This window comes from Chironomus tepperi, unplaced genomic scaffold (assembly GCF_022539635.2).
Source record: "Chironomus tepperi strain 1889 unplaced genomic scaffold, CSIRO-AGI_Ctep_v1 contig_409, whole genome shotgun sequence".
NCBI lineage: Eukaryota > Metazoa > Arthropoda > Insecta > Diptera > Chironomidae > Chironomus > Chironomus tepperi.
In genome coordinates this window covers 242,532-269,337 of record NW_027226531.1, presented here as the reverse complement: position 1 = coordinate 269,337, position 26,806 = coordinate 242,532, and the positions used below count along the sequence as shown (strand labels likewise).

The window sequence follows — 26,806 nt, the reverse complement described above, 5'->3', positions numbered from 1 at the left end:
GCGATAATGCCTTTAAATCCTGTGTCAATCAATTAAATCGATTGATCAGACAACAAATCATGAAGGAAAAGTCAGCAGCCTTTGAAAGCAAATTATCATCGTTAAAATTCGACGATAATTCCTTATATGATTTTGCTAAATCCTTTAAAAGGAAACGTCATGTTGTTCCTCCTCTGAAAGTCAATGGTTGTGTATTCTATTCCGATCAGGACAAGTCTGAAGCATTTGCAAGGTCTTTTCAAAGCTCGTATGCTGTAACTCAGTCATGTTCCTCCAAATTTGAGCCATTAGTTAAAAAATCCATTGATTCTCTCGCATCAGCCAATCCTACGTTTGAAGAAATCTCACTTATTGAAATTGAAAATGCTCTCAGCGTTTTAAAACCAAAAAAGCCTGTGGACCTGACGAAATCCCTAATGGTGCTTTATCGTGCCTTAAAAAATCCAAGCTGTTTGTTGAATTATTAAGAAAGCTGTTTAATGCTTGTCTTAAGAACTCTTATTTCCCTAAAAAATGGAAACTCGCCAAAATTATCCCTATCCCTAAGAAAAGTTCACCTAGAGACGATCCAAATCAATTTAGACCAATTTCACTTCTCTCATGTTTGGGTAAATGTCTGGAAAAAATAATTCTAAATAGATTAATCGATTTCGAGGACTCTAATCACATCATAATTAACCAGCAATGTGGCTTCCGCTCCAGACACTCAACAACTCAACAAATCTTGCGTATTACTGAAAAGACCTCATTCGCTTTCAATCGTAATAAAAGCACAGGAATCGTGTTACTAGATCTTCGTAAGGCGTTCGATGCTGTTTGGCATGATGGTTTATTATATAAATTAATGCTAAATAAGTACCCTATGTATTTAATCAAATTATTACAATCGTTTCTCAAAGACCGTAAGGCATTTGTATATTTCAATTCTGCTTGTTCGTCCATTTTCGATGTTTTCTCGGGTGTACCTCAGGGTTCCTTAATTGCTCCTCACTTGTTCAGTATCTTCATAAACGATATTCCGTTACCTAAAAATGGAGACCTGATGTTGTATGCTGATGATACAGCTTTAACTGTTGAAGCCTCTTGGAAGAATTTGAAGTCCATTAAAAACTCTTTGACCAAGTCTCTTAGCTTATATCAAAAGTATTTTGAGGATTGGAAGATCTTTCTGAACGATTCTAAAACTGAATTTGCAATTTTCACCAAATCCACCAAAATGATCAAGAAAATGCACGATGATAAAATTAACTTTGGTAATTTGACGTTCGAATGGAAAAGTCAGTTAAATATCTTGGTTTGACTCTTGATACCAAACTATTATTTAAGGACCATATAGAATCCTCCTTACAGAAAGCGAATGCTTTGTGCTACTCGACCTTCTATAGCTTACTTAAGAGAAATTCTCCTGTCACAATTGACTCCAAATTGAGAATCTATAAATCGTACATACGCCCTACGTTAACATATGCTTGTCCTATATTTGCTAATGCTGCCAAAAGTCACATCCAAAAACTACAGCTGTTTCAAAACAAAGTTCTCCGAATGATTTTAGACGTTAAATGGGATGATTTTAAATCAATTGAATACCTCCACGATTCTGCTAAAGTTCCATTAGTCTCTGACTTCATCGACAAATTAACTCGAAAGTTTTACTCTAACATCCAAAACCATTCCAACGAACTAATTTCTAGTCTAGGCAATTATGACGTGAACTCCTTAACTTTCAGAGCGAAACATAGACTCCCAAAATCACTACATAATTAGCTTCATTTATATTTTCCTACTTTTTATTATATTTTTATTTTTTATTTTATTTTTTTCTCAATCTTTTTATATATAAATTTCCTTTAACGGCTTTTTTTTACAACTTTTTTGGCCATATCCCACTAAATACCCAAAATAAACTCATGTTGTTCTCAACTCCTCACTTAAAATTTAATTTAAAGCCTGACCAGGGCTAATATTAAAACTATGTACATGATATCTTATATCTTTTCTGAAATGTCAATAAATATTTATTATTACTGGTCTAGGATCGACTGAGACTCTCTAAAATCAACCAAGCCTCTTCAGCACTGAAAAATACACCTGAAATTCCAAAAAAATCAATAAAATCCCCCAAAAAAAATTTCACTTCCATTTGTCTTTATTGATTAACTAAACAAAACAAACATTCAATTCAATCGAGATTGGACGTTGAAGCTTCGAGCTTGTTAATGCTCACGGAAATTCATGGCAAAAATGTATCAATGATATTAATGATTTGATCATCTATTTCCTGAGTAAAAAAAAGTCTACTTCTTGCTCGAACTTCCAGCACCTTTTTCATCTTCCTCTTCCTCATCATCATCATCCTCTGTATCCTCATCGTCATCCTCATCATCATCATCTGACTCATCACTCTCATCATCATCATCATCACCATAATCATAATTTCCATAACTAGAAGCACCAGCACCATAATCATAGTCACCGCCATCATAATCATCATCATCATCATTCGCTTGCTGTTGTCGTCCATACTTGAGTGTTCTTGTCGACATTGAAAGATCTTTTGTCTGTGACGTATCATAATTACATTTTGGACATGGAATTGGCTTGTTCTTTTCGTATTTGAAGCCCTTGCGCTTGACATGATCCTCACAGTAACAGACTGGAATGAAATAAATAAAGGAATTTTGGGTTAGTAAAATGCTGTAAGGAGGGACATAGCGAGAAAAGGGGAATTGACCGCACCAGGGAAGGATCAATTGACCGCACCAGGGTAGGATCAAATGACCGGACCAGGGTAGGATCAAATGACCGCACCAAGTAAGAATCCCCAAAAACCCAATATCAACTCACTTTTACACTTCAGACACGAATACTGTCCAAGACGATTGCAGCTCTGACACTTGTAATTCTCCGATTCCAACACTTGACAGCTAGCTTGATGCTCAAACTGATCATCCTCACATAAGAATGCACTACAAAATGAACACAAGTAGATACGACCGCCATGACTGTAAACATCACGATCACATTCAATACACACAGCATCACGTAATGGACAGCTGCAGGCATGAGTTGTTAGACACTTTCGTCCATGACAAACGAAGGCTTCACAAAAATCACAAACAGCACCGACCATACCGAGACCGGTTGAGAAGACTGTATGCTTAACGACACAATCGCCGGACTTCATCATGCACTTGACTTTGCCACATTGTGCGCATATTGGTAGTCGCTGGACTGATTGACAGAAGTAGCAAAATGCACGCGACTTTTGCTTTCGTTCACATTTGTCACATTCCATGTTGGCATTGCCTAAAATTAGGGAAAAATTGAGTAAATTGAATAAATTGGCAATTCTGGATCTTACATGGATATTCAGCAATATTTTTCTCCTGATTACGGATCTCCTTCTGTCTCAGCTTCTGCTTTTCAGCCTTCTTACGTTGTCCAGTCTTCTTCTTTGGCATTCTTGATTCTGATTGAGCTTAACTTCTCATTAAAATTAGTTAATAAATGAAGAAATTCGGAATCAAAATAAAAGAAAGTTATGTGTGTGGAATACAAGTTTACTATGATAATTGTGGGAAAGTTTTTGGTGATGCGAAGAAAGTGATGCGAAAAATTTGAAATTTTGGTGTAACGGATAATTTTTGTGGATTCTTATGAGAATTTTAAAATTGTTGAATTTTAAGTTTATTTGGAAAATATTGAAATTGGATATTCAAAATTTTAAAGTAAGTTAGTAAGTAATCTAGTCTTTTTGTATTTTTAGCGCATTTTTGAATTTTTTTTCAAAAAAGTAGCTTAATAAGACACAATGTTCGTTCGTTCGGTCGGCTGACGTTAAAAACTTTTTATCTAGACATTGTAAAGAGTTTGGAATGGTTTTAAAAGATCAGTTCCATAAAGTTATTGCATAAATGCTATAATTAACAATTTTTCATTTTCATAATAAAAAAAATTACAAAAGTCCTCGTGTTATTGATCGAGGGACTTAAGCGCATTTTTGTCCCAGCGATCAGTAATTGATTAATAGATATTAATAGGAATCAATTTTCCTACCAAAGAAATAGATCCAACAGGATCCATACAACTTCCAGACTCACAAAATTAAGATTCAGTAAGATCCAGATCACTTCCAAACCCACAAAAACAAGAACCAGTAGGATCCAGATTCACAAAACAAGATCCAGTAAGATCCTTATAACTTCCAGGCCCACAAAAACGAGATCCAGTAGGATCCAAGTCACTTCCAGACCAACAAAACCAGATCCAGTTAATTCCAAGTTACCATAATAGAAATTTAAGCATTTCATCATATAACGGATTTTAATAATTTAAACCTCATAACGGTCAAAAAAAATCAAACATTGTTCAGTAAACACTGTAAAAACATCGAAAAACATTGAAGAACACTGTAAAACAATGAAAAAACGTGTTGATGTTTTTGTTGTTGTTGTATATGAAAATGAAAATTTGTTAATTATAGTATTTATGCGATGATTTGAAACTTTTAAATGCCCGGCGCCGCAATAACTTTATGGAACTGATCTTTTAAAACCATTCCGAGCTCTCTACGATGTCTAGATAAAAAGTTTTTAACGTCAGCCGAACGACCGAACAAAGTGTCTTATTAAGCTACCTTTTTGAAAAAAAATTTCAAAAATGCGCTAAAAACACGTTTTTTCATTGTTTTACAGTGTTTTTCAATGTTCTTCGAATTTTTAACAGTGTTTACTGAACAAAATTTAAATTCATCATAACCGTTATGTGGTTTGAATTATTAAAATCCGTTAAATTATATGGAAGTGACTTGGATCCTACTGGATCTTGTTTTTTGGATCGGGAAGTGACCTGGATCCTACTGGATCTTCCTTTGTGGGTTTGGAAGTGACCTGGATCCTACTGGATCTTTTTTTTTGTGGGTCTGGAAGTGACTTATTAATCAGATACTGATCGCTGGGACAAAAATGCGCTGAAGTAACTCGATAGGAACGAGTTTTTAAATTTCGGAGTTGGTTTTGACATCGAGGAAGCATATAATAGTGATTTTTGTAAACAAGGTTGTGGAACAAGTGAGAAATGGTCATCAAAGATCACAAAATCATTCGAAATTCAGACTTTAGATAAAGACGATACCGAAGTTTATGTCCAAGTTCCATCCGGCGTCGCCTTTGAAGATCGCCGAATTTACTTAAATATTCTCACAAAAGAGTTCAATGGACGATATGCAGCCATAGCAATGCAGGCAAAATTCGTAAATTCATCACGTGTGGAAGTCAGCAAGCATGTAAAAAGTCAATATTTAACAGACATCAAGTCAGTCATCGCGCTGGACTTCCAACAAGATTAAGGACTGAATTTTCCAACAGCTGACATGATTTTGACCTTTTCCGTCGACATTGTGGATGGACAGAAAGTCACAACAGTAATTAAAGACGTAAAAATGAAGCATAAAGGCAGACAAACAATTCAAGTCATTAGAAAAAAATATTTTAAGTCTGGATTTAAATTTCCAATTAAGGTTAAAAAATGACAAAAACTTAATGCCTGCAGCCTTAGATGAACTATAAGCTATATTCAAAAGCTGCAGGCAAGCTGATTTATGATTTAATAAATTCATATTTTTCGATTTTAAATCTGGTCGTTAATTCCAAGTAGGATTTCTATTATATACCCAGCGCTCGTCTCTTTTTTCCCAGACTCCTTTTATCCAGGGTACTAGTTTTCCTTGTCCACTGCTTATTTGTGGCTGGTATCCTTGTGTTCCTCCTGCTTGTGTCCCGCCTACTTGTGGGTTTTGTGCTGGTGTGTTGGCCCTTTGTGGACTGTATGCTGGCATATGGCCTGATTGTGTCCCGTGTTCATGTGTCCTGTCTACATGTGTCCTGCCTGCATGTGTTCCGTCTCTTTGTGACTCTATTCCTTGCGTCCCGCCTACTTGTGTCTTGCCTACTTGAGTTCTGCCTTCTCGTGCCCTGCTTGCTTGTGTTCCGTGTTCATGTTCCTTGTATCCTTGGATAGAATTAGACGTCTCTTCAGTTTGTGTTGTAGATTGATATGTGTCTGTGACTTGAGTGACATCCTCATCACGTTTAGTTGGACTAACTTGTTCAGTGACTTCACTTGCGTCTTCTTTTGGGTCTGTCGACGTAGATTCCGTTACTGTTGACTGTTTCTGATCAAATGTGGCTTCAGGATCTATTTGGTCATCTGTGGTTTTTTTTTATATTTTATTTATTTGTGTATAACCGTTAGGTTGTTTTACAGAATTCTTACATTTATGTACATCATAGTGTTGTTTTGATAATTATTATTCTTTTTTTTATTATTACTACTTATTATCATCACAGTAATTTTCAAAGAAGTATTCTTTAACTCGGGATTTGAATAAATTTAAGGAGAATGTGTTTTTTATTGTCTGATTAAGTGAATTGTATAACGATAGGCCTCTTATAAAAAAGGTTTGACTGCCTAATTGTGTACGAGATGACGGAATTACATAATTTTCTCTTGATCTGGTGCGATGTGCATGTCTTTGGTCAGCCGTTAGAAGTACGACATTATTTACTAACATATTCCGTGATAATTTGAATGCTTGGATACATATACAAACTTGACATAAAGTGGTGACGGGAAGGATTTTGATGCTGTAAAGGTCAGATTTGCTGCAGAACCAGCTTTTATTTAATAATATTCTTAGAGACTTTCTCTGCGCCACTTCTAGTGGGACAATGATATAATTTGCGGCGGCTGACCAAATAGTGTTCATGTATATTATGCGCGATTGTACGTGGGCATAGTATAATGCTAGCGCTGTAGTATTAGAGAGGAAATGTCTTATTCTTCTGACTGTGAATGCGAAGGCGATAACTTGATCTTTTATCTTATTAATATGTTCTTTAAATGTAAGCGAATCATCAATAATGAGTCCTAATAATCGTAGACTATCCACGCGTTCAATGATTTTGCCGTTTGGCAATTGGTTTGGTTGGGAAGTGTTGTAGATTCTGCTTTTTCGGCTTCCGCAGCTTTCTCAGCTTTGACAGCTTTTTGTATTTTATTTGCTGCTTCTTGTGCTTCTAATACTGCACTGTCTACACGTTGTCTAGCATTTTTAGCTGATTTTGCTTCTTTTTCTGCCTCGTCTGCGGATTTTTTGGCTTGTTCAACTAAGTACATAACTTGTTCTATATTCTCATAGTCATACAAGCGCTCTAGAGATTTCCTGTGATTTTCAGCATCTCTTAACTTGTTTAGTGCATTTTTAGCTGCTTCCTGAGTTTCTTCTGTTGCACTCTTTACTTCCTGTATTAAGTTTGTCAATTGATCAATCAAATTTACATACCTTGCGTTATGAAGTGACGCATATGGTTCAGCTAATGCATGAATATCCTTTAATGTATTTTCTGCACTGATAGCATCATTAGATGCCGCCATAAAGGAATTGGCTGCTTTTATGACTTCCTTACTTGTATCTTCAGTTAGTTTAGCAATTTGAGCTATTTTTATTGCATCACTTCTGCATTTTGCTGTGTCATTGCGGCTCTTTTCTGCTTGATTTGCTGATTCTAATGCATTTTCCAGAGAGTCTGCATTGATTGTACTTCTTGCAAATTGTAAAGCATTATTTGCTACAGACTGTGTATATAGCCATGTTATAGCCAAACTTGATAACTTTTCATCACTCTTTGATGCTTCAATTGTGGACATAAACTGATGATATAATGAAACTAGATCATTGTTCGAGTCATGGTTGAAGTTTAGTCCTTTTAGACCATCTAAAACAAGATTAATAACGCTGTCAATACCAGATTGAAAGTAGTTGACTGAATTTGATATTGTTGCAACTTCATCGACATTATTTTTAGCTTGGATTGCATACTGTACAGCTCTAAGAGCATGAATTGCAATGTCATGAGCCATCTGAGCATCATTTGTTATGTTGACTGATTCAGCCATCAAATTGTTAACATTATTATACTGCAATATGATTTGTTCCTGCGTTGCGTTTGCCATCACGATAGTTGATGAGTTTCTTGCCTTTTCAGCTAATTCATAAGGATTTATTGTCTTTAGGTCTGCTTCAATTTTTTCGATTCTTGAATTGAAATCCACTTTATTTAGCATGCTTCCTAAATCGTCCTTAAGTTGGCTAACTGTTGAATCGCGAACTTTATTGATAGCATTTTGTAAAACTTGGTTTGCTTCGGTTATGCTCGTCTGTGCTGTATTGCAATTTCGTTTAATTGTATCTGCATTGTTCCATATGGTTTTAGCCATTTTAGCACTTTCACTCATTGATATAGCAATGTCTTTCTTTTCACTGATGGCTTTAAAATGGTTGTTGAGGTTTGATTCAATTCTTTCGAGATTTTTAGCCAGCATTATGATATTATTTAATGAATTGGTAACTTTTGTTGATTCATTTGTTGTTTCAATTGCGTCGGTTGATTCGTTGGCTTTTCTAGCAGCGTCCATAGCTTCTTTCAAATATAATTCCGTGATATTCATCATACGTTTTGCATTTATTGTCAAATCTTCAGCCCTTCGAACTATATTATTCAAATTATTCAATTGATTTATTTCAGCTTTTTGTCTGACTGACGATATGGAATTCAAATCCTTGTATGCGAATTGCTTTTTTTCTAAATATAAAATATCTTTGATGGCATCAAACCTTATGCTGTTAATCTCAGTCCTAACATCATGTGCATTTATTGTCAAATCACTCAACATCTGTTCAACTTTTCCTTTAATCATTTCAACCAGTTCAGCAGCTATATTTGCGTTTGATTCAGCATTCTTAGCTTCATTAGCTCTTGCCTCGTCCGCCAATTTTTGAGCATCCATAGCTTCAGCATTTGCCCGGTTGTAAAGTTTTGTGGCATTTTCTGATTTTTCTTCAGCGGTTTTCAATGAATGTTGAGCTTCTTGAGCAGATTTAGTCATCACATCCTCAACTTTTTGCGCTTTCTTATAGACATCGCATTTGTCCTGAGATATGTCATATGCTGAATCAGCTTGTTGCAATAATGACTCGGCATTATACTTTATTGCTTCACATTTTGTTTTGACTGTATTGATGCTGCTTTTGACCGATAAAATAGCTTCCTTAGCTTGATTGGCATGCTGTAAAGCATCATTTGCTAAACTTAATGCATTATTTGCTTCTGTCAGAGCTTCCTGAACACGAACATCTGCATCGTCTACTTCTTTTCTTACATCATCACCTTTTAAGGCCTTTTTGGCTTTTTCGAGGACATTTAGTGCTGTTTTGTATGCTTTTGTGACCTGATTTTGGTTATTATCGATGGCTTCTTGTGTCTGGTCATATTTATTTCGAGCTGACTTGATTTGTTGATCTACTGAGCTTAGTTCTTGATTTAAATTTGACAATTCATCTTCTGCCTTTTTGGCTGTATTCTGAGCATCTAAAATCTTTTGTTTTACCGACATTGAATCACCCTTTGCAGCCCTAACATCACTAAGAGCTCGTGAAACTAAATTTTTTGCATACAGGACAATTTCTTGAGCTTCTTTCAGATTTAATATTGAATTCTTCAGTTCAACTTGTGCCTGCAATTGTTCTTTCTTTGCATCATCAGCTGCCTGCTTTGCTTGCTGTGCATCACTTTGAGTTTTTATTGCTTCACTTTCTAAATCAGAAATATCTCTTCTAAAACGCGGTGGGCGTTCTTGTTCAACAGGAATTTCCCTTCGACCTTCTGCATCAACAGTAATTTTATATGCCTTTTCAGCTGACTCAAGTGCAGATGATAATGTTTGATGTGCGGACGTAATTGCGGAATTAGCTGATTCAAGTTTATTCGTTGCCTGTTTAGATGTTCGTTCAGCATGCAGGATACTTTGGTTCGCTCCATCATTAATCGATTGTGCTGCCGATGTGATACTTTGAGCATATTCAGCATTACGTTCAATTTGCTCAGTTCTTTCAATTTCTTTCTCAACTCTAATTCTCTCACATGATTCCTCATTCTTGTCGTAAACGTAATAGAATGTATCCTTGATGTCTAAAAAAATAGAAAGTTGATTAAAGTCAATTTGTAGTTAGGCAGGGGAGTATCCTGGAGTTGAGGTTTGACTAAGGGTTCTTGAGATCGAGTCTCAGTCTCTCTCAGTCTCTCTAAGTCTCTCTCAGTCTCTCTCAGTCCTAAAAAATGTATTATTGACTTACTTGATCTATAATAGTCATAAACCTTAATCATTGAAAATTGATGTTTACTAAATTCATAGACTTTAGATGCATAAATCGACATTTTGGTAATTTGATCCTTTTTGAGCTTGTTCATTTTGAATATAACCAAATTTCCGTTATTTAAGGTATCGAAGCTCTAAAATAAGAAGTTATAAAATTACTCCAGATCCACAAAACTTCATCACCTAAATCTTACCAAGACATTCTCGCTGGGATCATACCGAAGATACCTATATCCACGTGGAAGTTCCATTTCAAGTACCAATAAATTATTGACGCTTTGATCATCATTAACATTCACAGAAATATCAAGTTTAAACTCTTCGTGACTAACTTCAACTCTGTTGGCATTAATTGTGAAATAGTCTGATGTATTTGCTGGATATCCATTGCCTCCGACCTGTCCAAATTGTGAATTGTCTTTTGGCCTTAAGTGTTTGAACTTTGCATGCTCATATAAAGCATGTAGAGCCAAATCAGCATCGTGTGGTGAATAAAAGCCATTATTAGCATCAAGCTTCTTAATCAGCCACTTGACATCATCCTGTGGATCTTGATCAAGTAGAATTTTAGTCAAAATTGTGTATGCTGCAACTTCAATGTTGACTGCCTGCTGTCGTTTACTTTTTGATGTTAAATAGTCGTCTTTGAGTAAATTTTGAGCATCATACTTGTCATTGTTAAGTGCGAATGCATATGCAGCTGTGACTTTCTGGTAGTCACTTGTCATGCTGATGTCCTTTAAGTATTTTAAGGCCTTTCCAATCACATTTTGATGATCTTGTCGGTTTTCAGTTTTAAGGAATACAGAAATAATTTCAGCTGTTTGGATGTCCTTTGGATTTTCGTCCATTTCCTCACGATAGTCAAAGTTTGAGTCATAGTTGAATGATCCGTAATCTTGTTGCTGTGTTTTGACAAAGTCAAGTGATTTTGCAATTAAATTTTGATCAATATTGATGAACTGCTGAACTTCGATCAATGTTCTTGCTGCTAAGGCTGCCAATGTGATGGAATTTGGATCTTTTACTTGGAAAATCTTATCAAGGATGGACAAAACTTCTTGATATCCAGCTATTAAGTTATTGATTGATTTTTGGACATCGGCATTGCCTAACAGTAAATACTTGTGAGATGTGATTGCTGCTGAAAACTTTAAAAGCCTTTCCTCATCTGAAGTTAATGGATATGAACTACAAAAGAAGGGAAAATTTAGATTAAAATCTGGCAAAAATTCTTATTGATCCCGGGGAGTATCCAGGAGGAGTAGGGGGATGCAGCCAGGCATTTTGAAAATGTACAGGGAGAGTGAGGAGCTTTGGAGCTTTAATTGCAATTAGTTTGTGACTTTTCTTGACTATAATCGGCATTACTTGACGACGGACTAAGCTACTTGACTAAAATCAAAAGCTACTTGACTAAAGTTGACACTACTTGACTACTGGCTACACCCTTAACCCTTCAATCAACTATCTACTTACAAGAATCTATCCAGACCATCCACAGCAGCTGTCAGAATATTCGTATAGGGAAGTTCCTCCTCATTCTCAACTTTAATATCCTCAGATATCTGTTCATTTTGATTTGATTTATTTAAAAGCTTAACAACCTTGATGACTTTATCTCTATGTGATGCTGTTGATGCTTGAACAGTCAGCTTGATGTCACCATTACCATCCGGTTGAATCAACATTGTTTCAGTTGCTGACAACTTTTCATCTCCAATGTTCAGTGTGAATTTTTTGGATTTTGAATTTGTTTCCTTGAAGTCTAGACATTGGATGTGATACTCAACTCGTGGATGTTTATCGACAAAAACTCCATTTTCAATTGTAACTGATACATCGGATGTTATAGCCTCAAATAAGGTGTTAAAGACAGCAACATTAATCCATAGAATTTCCTCCTTATAAACTGATGTCGGTGCTTTAAGCTGAATTGAAAATTCACTTTTAACTGTCGTCGTGTTATGTGCTTTAGCAATTGTAAGTCCTTTATTTGGATGTACAGATATTCCAAAATATTTGAATGTTGTCAGCGCTTCCGGCACTTTATGATTTATTGTCTGTAAATCGTCACTAACAGCTTCATATGACTCATCAAACCAATTATCTGGGAAGTACTTGATGTCATTATTGCTGTTGGGTGCAGTATCAGCATTATTTGTGTCATAGCTTAACACTTTTGTCGATTCAGCATCGCATGACTCTTCAGAATTTAATGGATTTAATATGAAGGCATTTGACTTTTCAAAATGATATTCAGATGAATTTGGATATCTTAAATTCATATAAAAGGCTAATTCGTTGTAGACATCATTTCTGGATATCTCATTGTCGCGGTTGAGTGACAGTGGATTTAAATCGTATGCTGATATGTAGACTTTCGATCCTTGAGTCGTCTTAAATTGGATTTTTGCTTGCTGATTTGGTTTTGTAAGTGGATCTGCGTATATGTCGATCTATGGATTGAAAAAGTCAGTTAATTAATGAATTAAATTAGGCTGAATCGTACAAATTGGTGATTTGATCCCATGACACAGTCATTCAACCAGGGGCGAAGCCAAAATTATTTTAAAAAAACGTTACAAAATAAACGGTTTTCAATGCTCAGAAGGGTTAGCTCGTATCTCCAATGGCCAAGGACCAAGGAGCTCCTGCATTCCACCTAACAAGCAAGGAGCATGCTTTCATGATAAAGGAACAGAATTTCACCCAAATAGACCAAGAGTTTACACTCGAGAGCTTGCTTCCTTTAAAGATACTAGATGAGCATGTAGGCGGTGCGTTGCTCGAACCTTACGCTACTCGAGCAAGAGCTCGAGCCCCCAAAATTCCCCATGGCTACACCCCTGTCTCAATAATTTGTCGATAACAAAAACCTTAATACTAACCGTATTATCAATAGAAAATCCAAGAGCAATCGTCAATTCATCATAAATAATCACACCACTGTCAGGTTTGACATAAAATACAAGAACACGTGCTTCAGGCTTCATTTCTTGTGTCAGTGTTATTGTAAATTTGAAAATATCATTTCCAGCTGCTTCGGGATATTCTTTATTTACGATGATTCCATCCTGCCCCATTACTAGTACATGAAGTGTTTCCATTTCGCCGGTTGTTGTTGCTATTATGGAAATTTTGTCACCAATTTTTGTGCTTAAATTGAAATAAGAAAATAATTATTAATTTAGATTAGGACATATTAAAATATTGTCTATACGACGCATCCTGACGACTAAGGTCAAGTGACGTCCGTTTGACTATAGCAGTCGCGATTAGTAATTTGAAGCTCATTGCCAAGCGGACACCGAATGTGTTTTGAAAGACTATTCAATGGTGTTGTGCCAGAGTTGGCATCAATGCAGAAATTGCATCCGTTGACTAGAATGGCCGTTGTCCCCGACAGCAGGCAATGCTGCTATTATAGGAACAGATTTGGCAATTGGCTATCTTCTGTCATTTTGTGTCTTCTACAATCGACTGTAAAAAATGGCTGGTCACCTGTCGGTAGCAGGTCAGCAGTGACTAATTAAATTTCGGTGCGAGGTGATTACCGGGCAACTGCCCACCGGTTAACTGCCGGTAGTAAGTGTCAACTTTCGCATGTCAACTCTCGTTGATAGGTGTCATGGGGCACCGGTCATTTTTCGGTTGTAGTCGTCAACTACAGCCAGTCAACTGACGATGAACGGAGTAAACAAGGGCCAATCAACTGCCGGTGACAGGGGTTAATGGTGGCCGATTTACTGATGGTGGAAGGTGCCAATCGTCGCAGACCATTTGCCAATTCTGGCTAACAGATCGTTTATTAATTGCACAACTCATTTGGATGGACAGAGAATGAACTGGAGACGGATAACCCTTAGATGAATTGATTAAACTGCCTTACCTTTCCTTAGCAATAGTAGCTTGCATATATTCATTAGCACCATGTGTTGGTAATGGATAAATTTCCTCAACCAATTCAGCACCATCAAATTCAAGTTTAACAACAATTAATTCAGTTTCAGGCTTTGTTTGAAGTATGTTTGATGTCTCGCCATTTTTCAAATTGACCCTAAACTCCTTTTTAATTTTTTGAATTTTATTACTGTTCGGATTCCGGTTATGATACTCATTTGTGATTGATAGCTCACTAAATTCATTATCAAGACGTCCATCAAGTAGCTTAACACGAACTTTCGTTGGTGCCTTAAATCCAGGTTTAAAATATTTTTTTCTGATCACTTGAATGACATTCCTGACTTTATACTTCATTTCAACCTCTTTTGACACTTTTGTGGTTCTTTTTGTTGCTGCATCCGTTAATGTCACGTCAAACTTGATCATCATGTCTTCAGTTGGATATCTTATGCCTAAATCGTCAGCAAAATCAAGTCCAATTCCTTTTTTGTTGCCAAAAATGTCAACATCCTTAACATGACGGTTAATTTCAATCCTTTCAGATCCTTTAAACTTGGCACTTGCATGGATGCTGGCACGTCCAATAAAGAACTTATTCAGCTTGTCGCTGACTATAAATGTCATGTATACACGTCGATCTTTAAATGACACAGCTGATGACATCTCTAGCTGGACTTCCAGTCCTTCGTCGACTGACTTTTCAACATTGAAGAATTTCACAATTTCACGGTCCAATAAGTTGATGACAAGCTTCCATCTGCCTAAATTTGGTGCATCAGCAATTTTTATTAATCCTTCAAAAACTCCAATTTTAGTCTTGATTCTGTCAATCTTATGGATGACATTGTCCTTCGAGTCATGGATGGATACGCTAATTTGTCCGTGGGATGTCAACGGAACCATCATTTTGTCAAGCACAAAAATTCTAAACTTTAAATCATCTCCAGTTTTATAAATCGGTTTGCTTAAGTGAACAAAGATTTTTGGATTTACATGTGATTTCATGAGCTTTATTGACTGTTGTGTGCATGCATCGTTGTTGGATGTTTTGAAGTTTAATTCATAGTTGTTTGATGGGTATTGAGGAACCTGAAATGGGGGAAAAATATGGGATATTATTGAAATTGGCAGTTGAAATTAGGAAGAAATGGTGAAAGTATGGGTTGACCCTGCAGATAGGTCTTAAGGTTGACGAACGATTTCATATATAAGCATCTAAAGCAGTGGTGGACAACCTGTGAGCTACGACACATTAGTGTCAACCTTAAGGCTGACTATCTTCATGCTCATAGCATGTAATACAGTGATGAACAACTTATGAACTGCGGCTTGGTGTCAGCTTTATGGCTGACCAAATACTTCATATATGAGCTTTATATGCAGTAGTGGACAACCTTTGACCTGTGGCACACCAGTGCGGTAAACTATCATGAAGCAAATACAGTGTGCAGTTTCCGTCGAGCCTTACCATCAAGATATGTTACAAAAATTAAAAGGTTGTACACCACTGATCTAATAGGACACCAATATGGACAACTAGCTGACCTATCTAGTCTAATGATGGGCTATCTGTGTGCGGCGAAGCTTTTTCGAATATCGAGGTGTGTCGAAGCACAAAAAAGATTGTCCATCACTGGTATAGTCAATGTTTAATTACAATGACTAATTAATGTATTTTGTTCCATGACACTAACTTGACAATTCGTTAAAATCATTTTTGACAATATCTTGCACTGTAACACTGTGGTAGACAACCTGTGTGCTGCGACAGACTTATGTGTCACCAAAAAGTCATGCAAATGCTATGAACCGTGTGACATGTGCGGTTTCGGTAGACACCTAGTGTACAGCGAAAAATCAACGGCTGCCCACCACTGCCCTAACATTAAGGGACTTATTAAATGAGAGAGGCAGGGTCCCCTTGCTAAGTCACAATAACCATACCAACAATCATACCTAACGACATCACCAATGCTTATTGTCTCCTCAGTATCCAAATCAAAAAAAATTCAAAAATTAATTAATTACCTCAAATTGAACTTCACTGTATGAATCATCTTTGAAATCCTTGATAAGCTGACTTGATGATTCCACTCCATCACTTAATAAAGACACATTCACAAACGACTTTTTATCCAATGAATTAGTCAATAGTAGAACTTTGTAATTTGAATTTTCCGGTATGTATTGCGATCCGATAATTGAAACGCGTTGACTGCAATAAAAAAAAATACAAAATGCAATTAAATGAATTGTCGAGAATTTCAAGATCAAGATTAAAGTCATGTTAGTACATTAGTCATGTAAAAGACGCAACAATCGAAAGCTCTGATATGACTCTGAACCATAGAATATGACTACTACAGGCGAGCATGGAATTAGTGTTTTTGGGGGAAGATCCTAGTTGTGATCTTTAGACGGAAGGAGGTATTTACAAATGCAGGTATAAAATTAAGTCTTATTTAAGAGCAGGAGTGACATGAAAGTTTATCAGCTCTTTAGGGACGCTGGCATTTTAAAGCGGGTAAAGTGAACAGGATGTGATTGGCAAGACATGTAATTAGAAATCTGTGAAATCTCCTATAAGGAAGGTCTTGAGGCCACAGAAAATAGGGAAAATCGGAAAATTTTAGGAACCAGAACGGGACTTATGGTTAGTTTCTGAAGTATCCTAGACCTAACTAGACCCCCGTTCGCACAATAATCATTAAAATAAAAGAAAACGGTGTGATTATAATAGTTAACCGGTATTAGTCTACCGTATTTACTAAAAAGACAATAATGTTGGATATTCACTCGGGATTAGCATTGTCCACGTAAAATATTCCCTAACCGGCAATAAGGATGCTTTCATTATACAGAAATACCAATAAGGGACCTAAAAGCAGTCTCTTTGCCTTTTAGGGATTAATATGAAGATATCAATACGCACCCTTGAATTCCATTACAATATATTGCAAAAATTAATAAAATAATAAAGTCAAGCTTCATATTTGCAATTTATTTTTTGCACAAGAACAATCACAATTTTATAATTTATTTTGTCTTTTCACTCAACAGGCACTGATAGACTAAACTGTTTCTCAAGCTTTTAATCTTAATTATTTTGAATCTTTGAAAATGATTTTTTATTTTCAAAAATTAATTTTTATGTATTGAAGTAATTAAGATGAATTTACTATCAAGTTACTCTCAAATAGTCATAAAGTAAGACAGTTAAAATGTGGAAGCAGTTCCATCCCCACCAAAAAGTTGAAAATATTGAGCAATTTGTAATTAATTTACTGTCCTTTTCTCTGAAATTTACTCTTAATTTATTTAAGCTTCGTTGTTTTTTATGTGTGTGCGATTATCAAGCCGCATGCTGAATATATGAGAATATCCCTCACTCCATGTCCTCTCTCTCTCTTTTGCAAAATTGAAGATTGATTACTTTGTAAGGGAATAAAGTCGTTAGGAATTTATATAGAAAAGCCGATTTCCGAGAAGCTGACTTGATGTGGAATTGGTCATCATGTTTGGCATCAGATTTCCTTCAGGAGGGTTGAAAAAACCGGACATTTTGAGGATTTGTCAAAACACAGCAGCAAAGTAGAAAAGTACAGCAGCGCCCCGGCAAAAGTCCTTCTCATTAAGTTGCTGCCTTTGTACAAGTTGATTTGGATTGTTTTATAGACAGGGAACTGAGTTAAAAATCGCTGGGACATAAATGCGCTGAAGTACTTTAACTTTTTTAAAAAATTTTTCAAATTTTGTTAGAATTTTTTTAAATGTTAAATTTTATTTTGAATTTAAATATCAAATTTGCAAATTAATTCTTAAAGTTTTAAAAATATTTTTGTATTTCAAAGCCCGTTCCTCTCTCTTTATTAATGAACACTGATCACACAAATCCTTTCATCTTCTCGATTGATTAAAAGTTCTCTCTAGCACTCTTTTAACAAGTCTCAACGAGAGAAGTCATGGAAATTCGCTTTAAATATTTATTCTTATTTCTGTCTATTGTACAACTCAGCCTAATTGTGCAAGGAGATGAGTAAGTATTATGTTATAATACTTATGTTGAAATAATTAATGGACAAGTTTTAATCAATTTAGTTAATTTTTAATAAATTATTCAAAAATGTAATCAATTGATAAAAAATAGAATTCCAAGAAATGTCAAAGGCTGGCTATTAAAAATTATCAGCACAACTTGTTTGTAATCAAATTCGTGGGAAATTCCCATTGGTTTAACTTCCGCACGTAGCACAAGGGCGAGTTATCTCAGTCCCATACCGCATCCCTGAATACATCCCTACCAGAAGCCATTTCTTCCTTTGGGTTTCTAGCTTTAGTCTAAGGATGTCGTACAGATCAGTTGCGATCAATGAGTATGACCTCCCACAGGAGTCGCCTGAAGCTGACTTCTACCTGCCAATTTCCGATAGAAGAAGCCTTAGTTTCATTTAAATCAGTGGTGCGCAACCATTTATTTTTCGCGGCACACCTTGATGGTAAGCCTTGATTGAAACTGCATACGAAATACGTTTCATGGCACTTCCAAGCTCACTAGGGTGTCGCAGCCCAAAGATTAGACACCACTGCACCACCATGCTTTATTATTCTAAGTCTAATAACTTATCTAATTTTCATCTAAAATTCCAGATTCGTGACACTATGGGCACCAAAGACAATCCTCAAAAGTCAGACCTACAGTGCCGTCATCTTGCCGACAAAGCTTCAAGGTAAAACCGAAGTAGCCTTACAATTCCGGAACTACAACCTCACAAAGCAGCTAGTCAGTGGAAAAGCAGTCAGAATTGACTATCCAGATAAAGTTAAAGGAAGTAAAACGGAAGTAAATTTAATTATGACGCTGCATGTCGATGAGCCAATTGACAAGAATCAAGTCGCAAGCATCTGCTCAACAAAGTCATTAAAAATAAAAATTGACAATCGGGAGCATGTCACATTCATCCAGACTGATAAGCCAATTTACAAGCCTGGCGATGAAGTTAAGGTCAAAATTTTGGTCGTGGACAGAGACATTAAGCCATTCCACATGAATAACATAGACGTGGACATAATTGATCCATTAAATCGTACAATTGCTCATTTTGATGATCTTGATGATGAGAATTTAGGTGTTGTTGAGTTCCGATTTAGTCTCGGTACCCAAACGGTACTCGGTGACTGGACAATTCAGGTTAAAATTGATAGAAGTCAAAGAATTAAGGCAGTCAAGAGCTTTTCAGTCCAAAAGTTTGTTCTTCCATCATTTGAGGTATTTGTTGACATTCCGGATCAGCATGTCCTGGCGTCCTCACAAGTCACAGTGTCGTTTTATGCAAAATATCCATTTGGTGAGTTTGTGACTGGAAATGCGGAACTGAGCATTATTGGTGTAAATAGCAAGAAAGTCTACCTGCAAAATAATTTTACAAATGTTGACGGAGTCCAGAAGTTGAGTTATAAGCTACAGAAGGACCTCAGCATATCCAACAATACAGAGACAGAATTTGAAGCTGTTGTGACATTCACGGAACCAGAAAGTAAGTTGAGCTACAAGAAGTCAACGAATTTTTATGTCCATACTGGCAAAAGACATAAGATTGTTGCTAAACATCCTGAAAAGTTCCTAGCTGGACAGGCATTCACGATCAAAATCATCATAACTGACTGGAAGGATCAGAGGATATCAATCAATTCTAAGCATGTAAACTTAACGATGGAAGTAAAAATTGAAGAACATTTGAACCTGTCAACAATTTCTTTGGATCTACTAAATGGAACTGCTGATTATGATTTTATGGTACCTGAAGGAACGACTGGACTGAAACTTTGGATTGAATATTTAAATGCTGACAAGTACGAGAAGACAATTGAAATGGGGAACGTAAAAGTTGGTATTGATGATCTGGAAGTTTATCATGTTCCAAAAAAGTGAGTATAAAGGTGTCCAAAATTCAGGACAGTATTTTAACTTGGAATCTGTATCCAAAAATTTCAAATTTCATTTTCCAGTCCAAAACTCAACCAAACCATCGACATATTCATCAAAAGTGTGCGAAACTTGGACAATGTACTTGCTCTAGTCAAGACAAGATTTGGACCTGTTAAAAGTGGAAAGATTGAATGCAGGAATCAAAAAACATGTCAATTTAAAATGACAATTAATGAGAAGTTGATGCCACAATCAACAATAATTGTTTATCATGTTAAGGATCATGTGAATATTTTTGTAGGAAGAACAGAAGTTGAGACTGAGAATTTGGGTGGTAATTATGTAAGTATCAGGTTTAGAGCCTCATAATATCATGCTGCCATGCAGCCATAATACCATACTGCCATACTAACATGCTACCAAACTGTTGTACTACCTCATACTTCTTTACTACCATTCTACCATACTAAAATGCAGGCATACTGCCTTAACACCAAATTACCATGCTTACATGCTACCATGACATTAAACCATAATACCATACTACTTTAATACCATAATACCTTATTAGCATGCTACCATATCACCATACTACCATGCCATCGTTCTCCTATATTGGTATACTATGTACTACTAAGCTGCCATAGAAACATGCTTCCATGCTTCCTTGCTTCCATATTAACATGCTGCCAAACTGCCATTCTACTCATTAATCCTATGCTACCATACTACAATGCAACTATGCTGCCATACCACCACATTACCATGTTTTCATGCTACCATACTCTCATACCAACATGCTACTTAAGTTCTATATTATCGTGCTAGCATGCCACCATATTGACATGCTACCATGCCACCATATTGACATGCTACCATGCCACTATATTGACATGCTGCCATGCCACCATATTGGCATGCTACCATACCGCCATATTGACTTGCTGCCATGCCACCATATTGTCATGCTACTACCATACATACATTCTTCCATGTTATCATTCTAGCATACTACCATGCCACCATACTACTATACTACCACCATGTGACCATACAACCTAGTTCCTGCAAACCAACTTAACCTCCAAAATTTATATTTATATTCCATTACAACTTATCCTTAATCATTCAATTCCAGCTCAACCTCAAATTATCATCAGACTATCCAAAACCAAAGGAACAACTCAAAATGACATTTTCCACAAAGTCAAACTCAAAAATTCACTTACTGGCATTTGACAAGCGCTTTAGATCCCTCAAAAGTGGAAATGACATAACCAAGGACAACGTGACTAAAGCCTTAGCAGACTATGATGGTGATTACCACCTGCTGATCGATGACATGACATCATGGCATGAATGCACTGCTGAGGAACTAACTAGACTTGGTAAAGGACGAGAGGCTATTAAGGATGTGGAAGTAAAGAAGATGAATAAGGCGAAGGTTTTTGAATTTAAAAGGATAAAATATATGAAATTTGATGGACTTATGCATCATGATGATTACTATGATGGGTATGAACTTAAGAGGATGAATGCTGGTGGACGTAGGCATCATAAAGTTTACTTTAATGGCTATGATCGTAATGACAACGATGACTATGATGATGATGATGATGGCAATGATGATGATGATGGCAATGATGATGATGCTGAGGATGAGGAAGTCGACCCAGAAGACGACGACACAGAATTCCGTAAAAACTTCCCAGAATCGTGGATATTTGAGACAATTAACGTCGGCAGTTCCGAACAAACTTCCAAAACCTTTACAGTTCCAGACTCGATGACATCATGGGACATAAGTGCATTTTCTATCAATAATAATGATGGATTAGCAATCATGAAGCCACAAGAGCTGATTGTCAAAAATGAATTTTTCATTAAAGTCAACCTGCCGTACTCAATTCGATACAAGGAAGTCCTCAAAGTTGACGTGCTGATTTACAATTATATGGAAAATTATGAGGAACTGAAAGTCAGAGTTGAGCTTAAAATCAACAATAAATTCCGAATTGTCAGCTATTTACCAAATTGCACATTAATTTCTGATCAGAATAATACAAGAACAGCTTCAGTTCCTCATATGGATGTCCAAAAGGTTTCATTTTATATTCAAGCTGATTCGACTAATTTTGAAGCTAAAATGAGCATTATAAAGCTACTGATTGATGCAAAAGGCATATCCGAAAGTGGATATAGGTATCAAGACATGCTGCAAAAGGAACTTAAAGTTGAGCCGTTTGGTCTTCGGCTGTATGATGTAGACATATATAAATTCTATCTGGATAAATCAACGTCAACTTCTAGAAGCTTGGATTTTTCAGGATCTAATGAATATGCTCGATATAGTGCTGTTGTTAGTGGAAGTTACTTAAGTGATGATGACAAATTGAAATCAATTGGGGAGTAAGTGTGTCATGCTAATATGATTGGCAAGTGGGCAAAAGTCCGTTGGATGTCATCTACCATTGGCAGTCAACAGCGACAGTTGTCATCTGACATGGGCCGCCGACGGTAGGCCAGAGACACCTTTCACTACCACCGGTTCTTCTCAGTCGCCGATGGAATCGATCATCGGCCGCTGACAGTGGAAAAGGTCAACAGCCAGCTGTCATCTGCCCATTGGTCATCTGTCTGCCGATCGCCGTTGACTGCTGATTCTAGAAGGCATGAAATGACCGAAGACATCCGATTGCCAACTTTGGTCTCTAATATGGTTTATTGCAGAGTTGGCAGGACATTGGAGTCCGGACTCCACTTTTTTTTTGGACATTGGAGTCCTGCCAACATTGGAGTCCTGCCAACTCTGGTTTATTGAGACAAAAATACCTGACCAAAATCCTAAAATACTAGGGTTCGCCCAGATGCGCAGGCCTTTAGCCTTCTATTGTTCTAGATGCGCATCCAGATCTAGATTTTCTGCATCTCTGCATCTATGTACATCTAATTTTGGCAAACCCTATTAAATACTTAAATTTCCAATTTAACTTTTCAGGAGTATCTCATACAATTTGGAAGACGAGGCATTAAGTTTGAAGAAGTCATATGAAGTGTATCGATACTTCAAATCAAAAGGACAGAAAACATCATCAGATCTTGTAAATGTTCGATATCAGAACATCATGTCTATATTGAGTAAAAGTTGGGTGAGTAACTAATGTTTAAGGCAGTGATGGACAACTAGGGGTCCGAATGACGAATATCCGTACCGTCCGTTACCGTCGAATCCCGATTACCGGTAATTTTCGGACCTCTATGGACAACCTTTTATTTCACTTCATTTTGGGGATTGGCAAAGGTACAGTTGCCAATCATTGATATTGCCAATTGGATCTGAAAGCCAGCAATAAGGCCTGTTTTAGATGCCAACTGAGAGAGGCCATGGATCATAGCTGATTTAGATCTCCAGCGAGATTTGTAGGTTAACGATTGGGATTTTGGTTGTGGCTTAACATCAAAGGATCTAGTGGAACGAAAAGGTTGGGGCATCACTGCTTTAGCTTGTGTTTCGCGGTATAGAGCTTGTTCACTCCTGAGACCGGTTTCGGACGGAGACCGGACCCTACCTGGATATACAAAGCTATTTTAGTCTACTCCATCTACCCTAGTCCTTCTTTAGCCTAACAATACATTGGAAATAGTGGAGTTAAATAATCTAGGATAGCTTTGTATTTACCTGGTAGGATAAGATAGGATAGGATAGGATAGGGTAGAGTAGGGTAGAGTAGGGTAGAGTTGGGTAGAGTAGAGGAGCTTAAGAAACCGGTTTCTAATTTAAAGCTATACATTCCATCAGATTTATGTAACCTAAAAATGATGTCAAGTAAATACAGCAATTAAAGACCCTAATTAATCCAATTTCAGGTCAAACCATCAATACCATTCCGAATAGTCTACGTCGATGCCTTAGCATCTCTCATGAACATCCATGTCCTATCAACAAACAAAGCTCAAATTCAGGAACAATTTGATGCAATCAAAAGTGACTTTTTTGACAAAATTGGAACTAAAACTGAGCCATGGTTTGAGGAGAAAATTGAGTCGGAATCCTTTAAAGTAGCTTTTGCGTTGATTCCGTTTATAAAGCACAAAAGCTTGCTGGATGTGCTAAAAAGATATGACTCAGAAATTGCCAAAGGAATCAATTATCTCAAAAATAATGAAGAAATCCTCAAAAATGACCCAATTGGACTGTCTATAGCTGCCTATGTGCATGCAATAAACGGAGATGCCGGAACAGCACAGAAGCTGCTTTTGGAACTTGAAAACTTGACGATAAAGTCCAAAAGTTCTCAAAAGTGCTACAAATTAGGGCCAGATGACTCAAATTGCGACATCCTGGTTACTTCCTACACAGCACTAACCTACATGAAGCTCAATAACACACAAGAAGCTACAACAATCTTCAATTGGCTTATCGAGTCAAGTCCAATACATAAATTCTCTGTTGAACATGCTGTGCTGGCAGAAGCGATTGCTGAAATCGGACTTAACCTCAAAAATCAAGCTACAAATCTCAAAATTAACCTCAAAAATAATCTTGGGAACCAAACAGTCGTCGACATCAAAAATGACCAAACAGATCCAAATGTCATTGACTTTCCGGAATATACTCAAAATATCTCAACGACAATAACTGGAACTGGATTCTGTTCAGTGTCAATTGTTACTGAAACGATGCTGACTGTCCCGCGGAACAATCCAAAGTTTAGCATCACAATTGAGGCACATCAAGCCAAAGGAAAAGGAACTGTTAAAGTTTGTGGCATTTACAGTTCAGATGAATCAGATAGGACCTATATTAAGGATGTATTTTATGAAATTGAGCTACCGACTGGATATGTCTGTAATGGATGTTTTGAAGAAATAGAGGACAATCAGGATATTATGGTAAGTACAGTAATTAGGGCTTTAAGCTCATTTTTCTGATAAGACAAATAAAACACAATCAATCAATCAAGTGTCAAAGGAAGTAAGCTTCCTAGAAATCATTAGGGTGGTAATGGGATTTGAACCCGTGAGTTCATATACAAGACCAACTTTCGTGACTTGCTACTTGCTAAGTGAGCTATCAAAGCACTTTTAATTCTTGGTTCTAGATTTGATCTCTAACACCACAAACCTCCCTGCATGAATACGCCTCTGAACAGTATTAGGGACGTATCTAGAAAGAGAAGGAGATCTTTAGGTAGTCATACTCAGTATTTTGGACATAAATCTTCAATTTGCTAGAGTTTATTGTGACAAAATTGAAAAAATTCCCTTAATTGTTGAGTTCAATCCAAAATCCATTACACCTACCCCTCCCTTCCTCCATTCCCCACTCCCTCCCTCCCTCCTTCTCTCCCACCTTCCTCGAGCCAGGCCCTTGAGAAGCAGAGCTCGAAGTCTAATCTTCTCAAGTCGACTTCAAGTGTATCGACTAAGGTGTTATGGGTCAATTTGCTTCCTTAGAGTTACGAAAAGGGCCGAGATAGCGCCTGACGAATTCAACTTGAGTCGATTCCACTTCGAACCTTACTGGCTAGTAAACTAAATAATATTAAAAATTGGAATATTAATATGCTGAATTTATTACAGCAAGTACTAGAAAGACGTCAAGGAACAATTGTTAGTGTGTATTTTCATGATTTTCAACAATCAAAGCAATATTGTGTGAGCTTAACACCAACTAAAATGTTTACTGTCAAAGAGAGTGCCGATGCTGCTGTAAGGGTTTATGACTATTCTGATAAAGGTAAGAGTTTGTGAATTTATTAAGTTTTTAAGGATTAAAGTCGATTGCACTCTGCTTGCCACTCTTAAGAGCGTTTCGGAATATGTGAACAGCTTAAAGCTCTATGTCTTATATCAAAAATCACGAATGTCCATGTGATGTGAAATAAACAAAGTTATGATGGCCGATGTCGTTTATTGATTTCATCAGCCATTTATCGTTTTTAACTGCCACAGTTTTTGGTCGACCGATAAAATCAGGCCGTTTCACAACTCTGGACATAAAACGAGTACCTTAACAAGCAACCGCTTTTAAGGACCGTAGTGGTCTTTCGGTACCATGAAAGCATGATCTTTGTCTGATATATGTTATAAAGAGTTTGACTACTTGAGTGTGCGCAGACATAGTTATATAAATTACGTGAACAAGCATGATTACCGGCTTTCGGATAGGTGCCCGTTACTTATTAGGCAACGCTCTTACAAGAGTGGGAGGAGTTGCGATTTTGTATCGAACTATTAAAATTCAATTATATTTGTATAGGTATAAATTGTTATTTTACTCTTATTTTATTTTCAGCAAACAATGATGTTCAGTTCTACAGGTTCTCGGATGAAAAATGTTGAAGGATTTATGTCAATTCTTAAAAATTTATACATGATTGAAAATAAGTAACAATAAAAAATAATAAATTTTGATGTTAAAAAATTGGATGTATTCTTAAATTAGTGACGCATGCTCAATATTAAGGTCCATAACACGATCGTAACCAGAATATTTTAATAGATTCATTAACCCTTGGACGATCTGATAACCCTAGATAGTTCACTAATCATAGATAGACAAAACAGTCTAAATCTGCTGTGAATTACAACCTAACACACTTAATCAGCTCACTGACACTCTTACGCACTTACTCAGTTGACTATACTCACGCATCTCTGCAAATTACTCAATTTTAAGTCAACTTCTCTCACCTCATCATCATTCCTTCTTCTCACATTCGCAACTTTTGCTCAATTTTCTCTCAAAATATTTTG

The 26,806-nt window shown here is 36.6% G+C and overlaps 5 protein-coding genes across 5 annotated transcripts in view; 2 read left to right on the top strand and 3 right to left on the bottom strand.

Annotated features, from left to right (window-relative positions):
• Nucleotides 1-26,806, bottom strand: part of pug (pug C-1-tetrahydrofolate synthase, cytoplasmic) — a 65,273-nt gene that overhangs the window by 13,497 nt on the left and 24,970 nt on the right. The window lies entirely within an intron of this gene.
• Nucleotides 2,129-3,580, bottom strand: Noa36 (zinc finger protein 330 homolog Noa36). Its single transcript, XM_070648662.1, has 3 exons — nt 3,362-3,580; nt 2,845-3,306; nt 2,129-2,653 (listed from the first exon to the last, which is right to left on the bottom strand). Exons 1-3 carry the CDS (start codon nt 3,459-3,461, stop codon nt 2,295-2,297), a joined length of 921 nt encoding a protein of 306 aa, XP_070504763.1. The 5' UTR covers nt 3,462-3,580; the 3' UTR covers nt 2,129-2,294.
• Nucleotides 6,928-17,179, bottom strand: LOC139096925 (thioester-containing protein 1 allele S1-like). Its single transcript, XM_070648680.1, has 8 exons — nt 17,054-17,179; nt 16,150-16,336; nt 14,108-15,210; nt 13,107-13,374; nt 11,695-12,674; nt 10,410-11,406; nt 10,193-10,349; nt 6,928-10,028 (listed from the first exon to the last, which is right to left on the bottom strand). Exons 1-8 carry the CDS (start codon nt 17,110-17,112, stop codon nt 6,928-6,930), a joined length of 6,852 nt encoding a protein of 2,283 aa, XP_070504781.1. The 5' UTR covers nt 17,113-17,179.
• On the top strand, nt 18,084-20,050 carry LOC139096924 (murinoglobulin-1-like). The gene is made up of 2 exons (XM_070648679.1): nt 18,084-18,157; nt 18,769-20,050. The coding sequence occupies exons 1-2, from the start codon at nt 18,084-18,086 to the stop codon at nt 20,048-20,050; spliced, it is 1,356 nt and encodes a 451-aa protein (XP_070504780.1).
• LOC139096974 (thioester-containing protein 1 allele R1-like) lies at nt 20,132-26,474 on the top strand. The gene is made up of 6 exons (XM_070648737.1): nt 20,132-20,389; nt 21,186-22,456; nt 23,046-23,196; nt 23,915-24,940; nt 25,631-25,787; nt 26,346-26,474. The coding sequence occupies exons 1-6, from the start codon at nt 20,270-20,272 to the stop codon at nt 26,390-26,392; spliced, it is 2,772 nt and encodes a 923-aa protein (XP_070504838.1). The 5' UTR covers nt 20,132-20,269; the 3' UTR covers nt 26,393-26,474.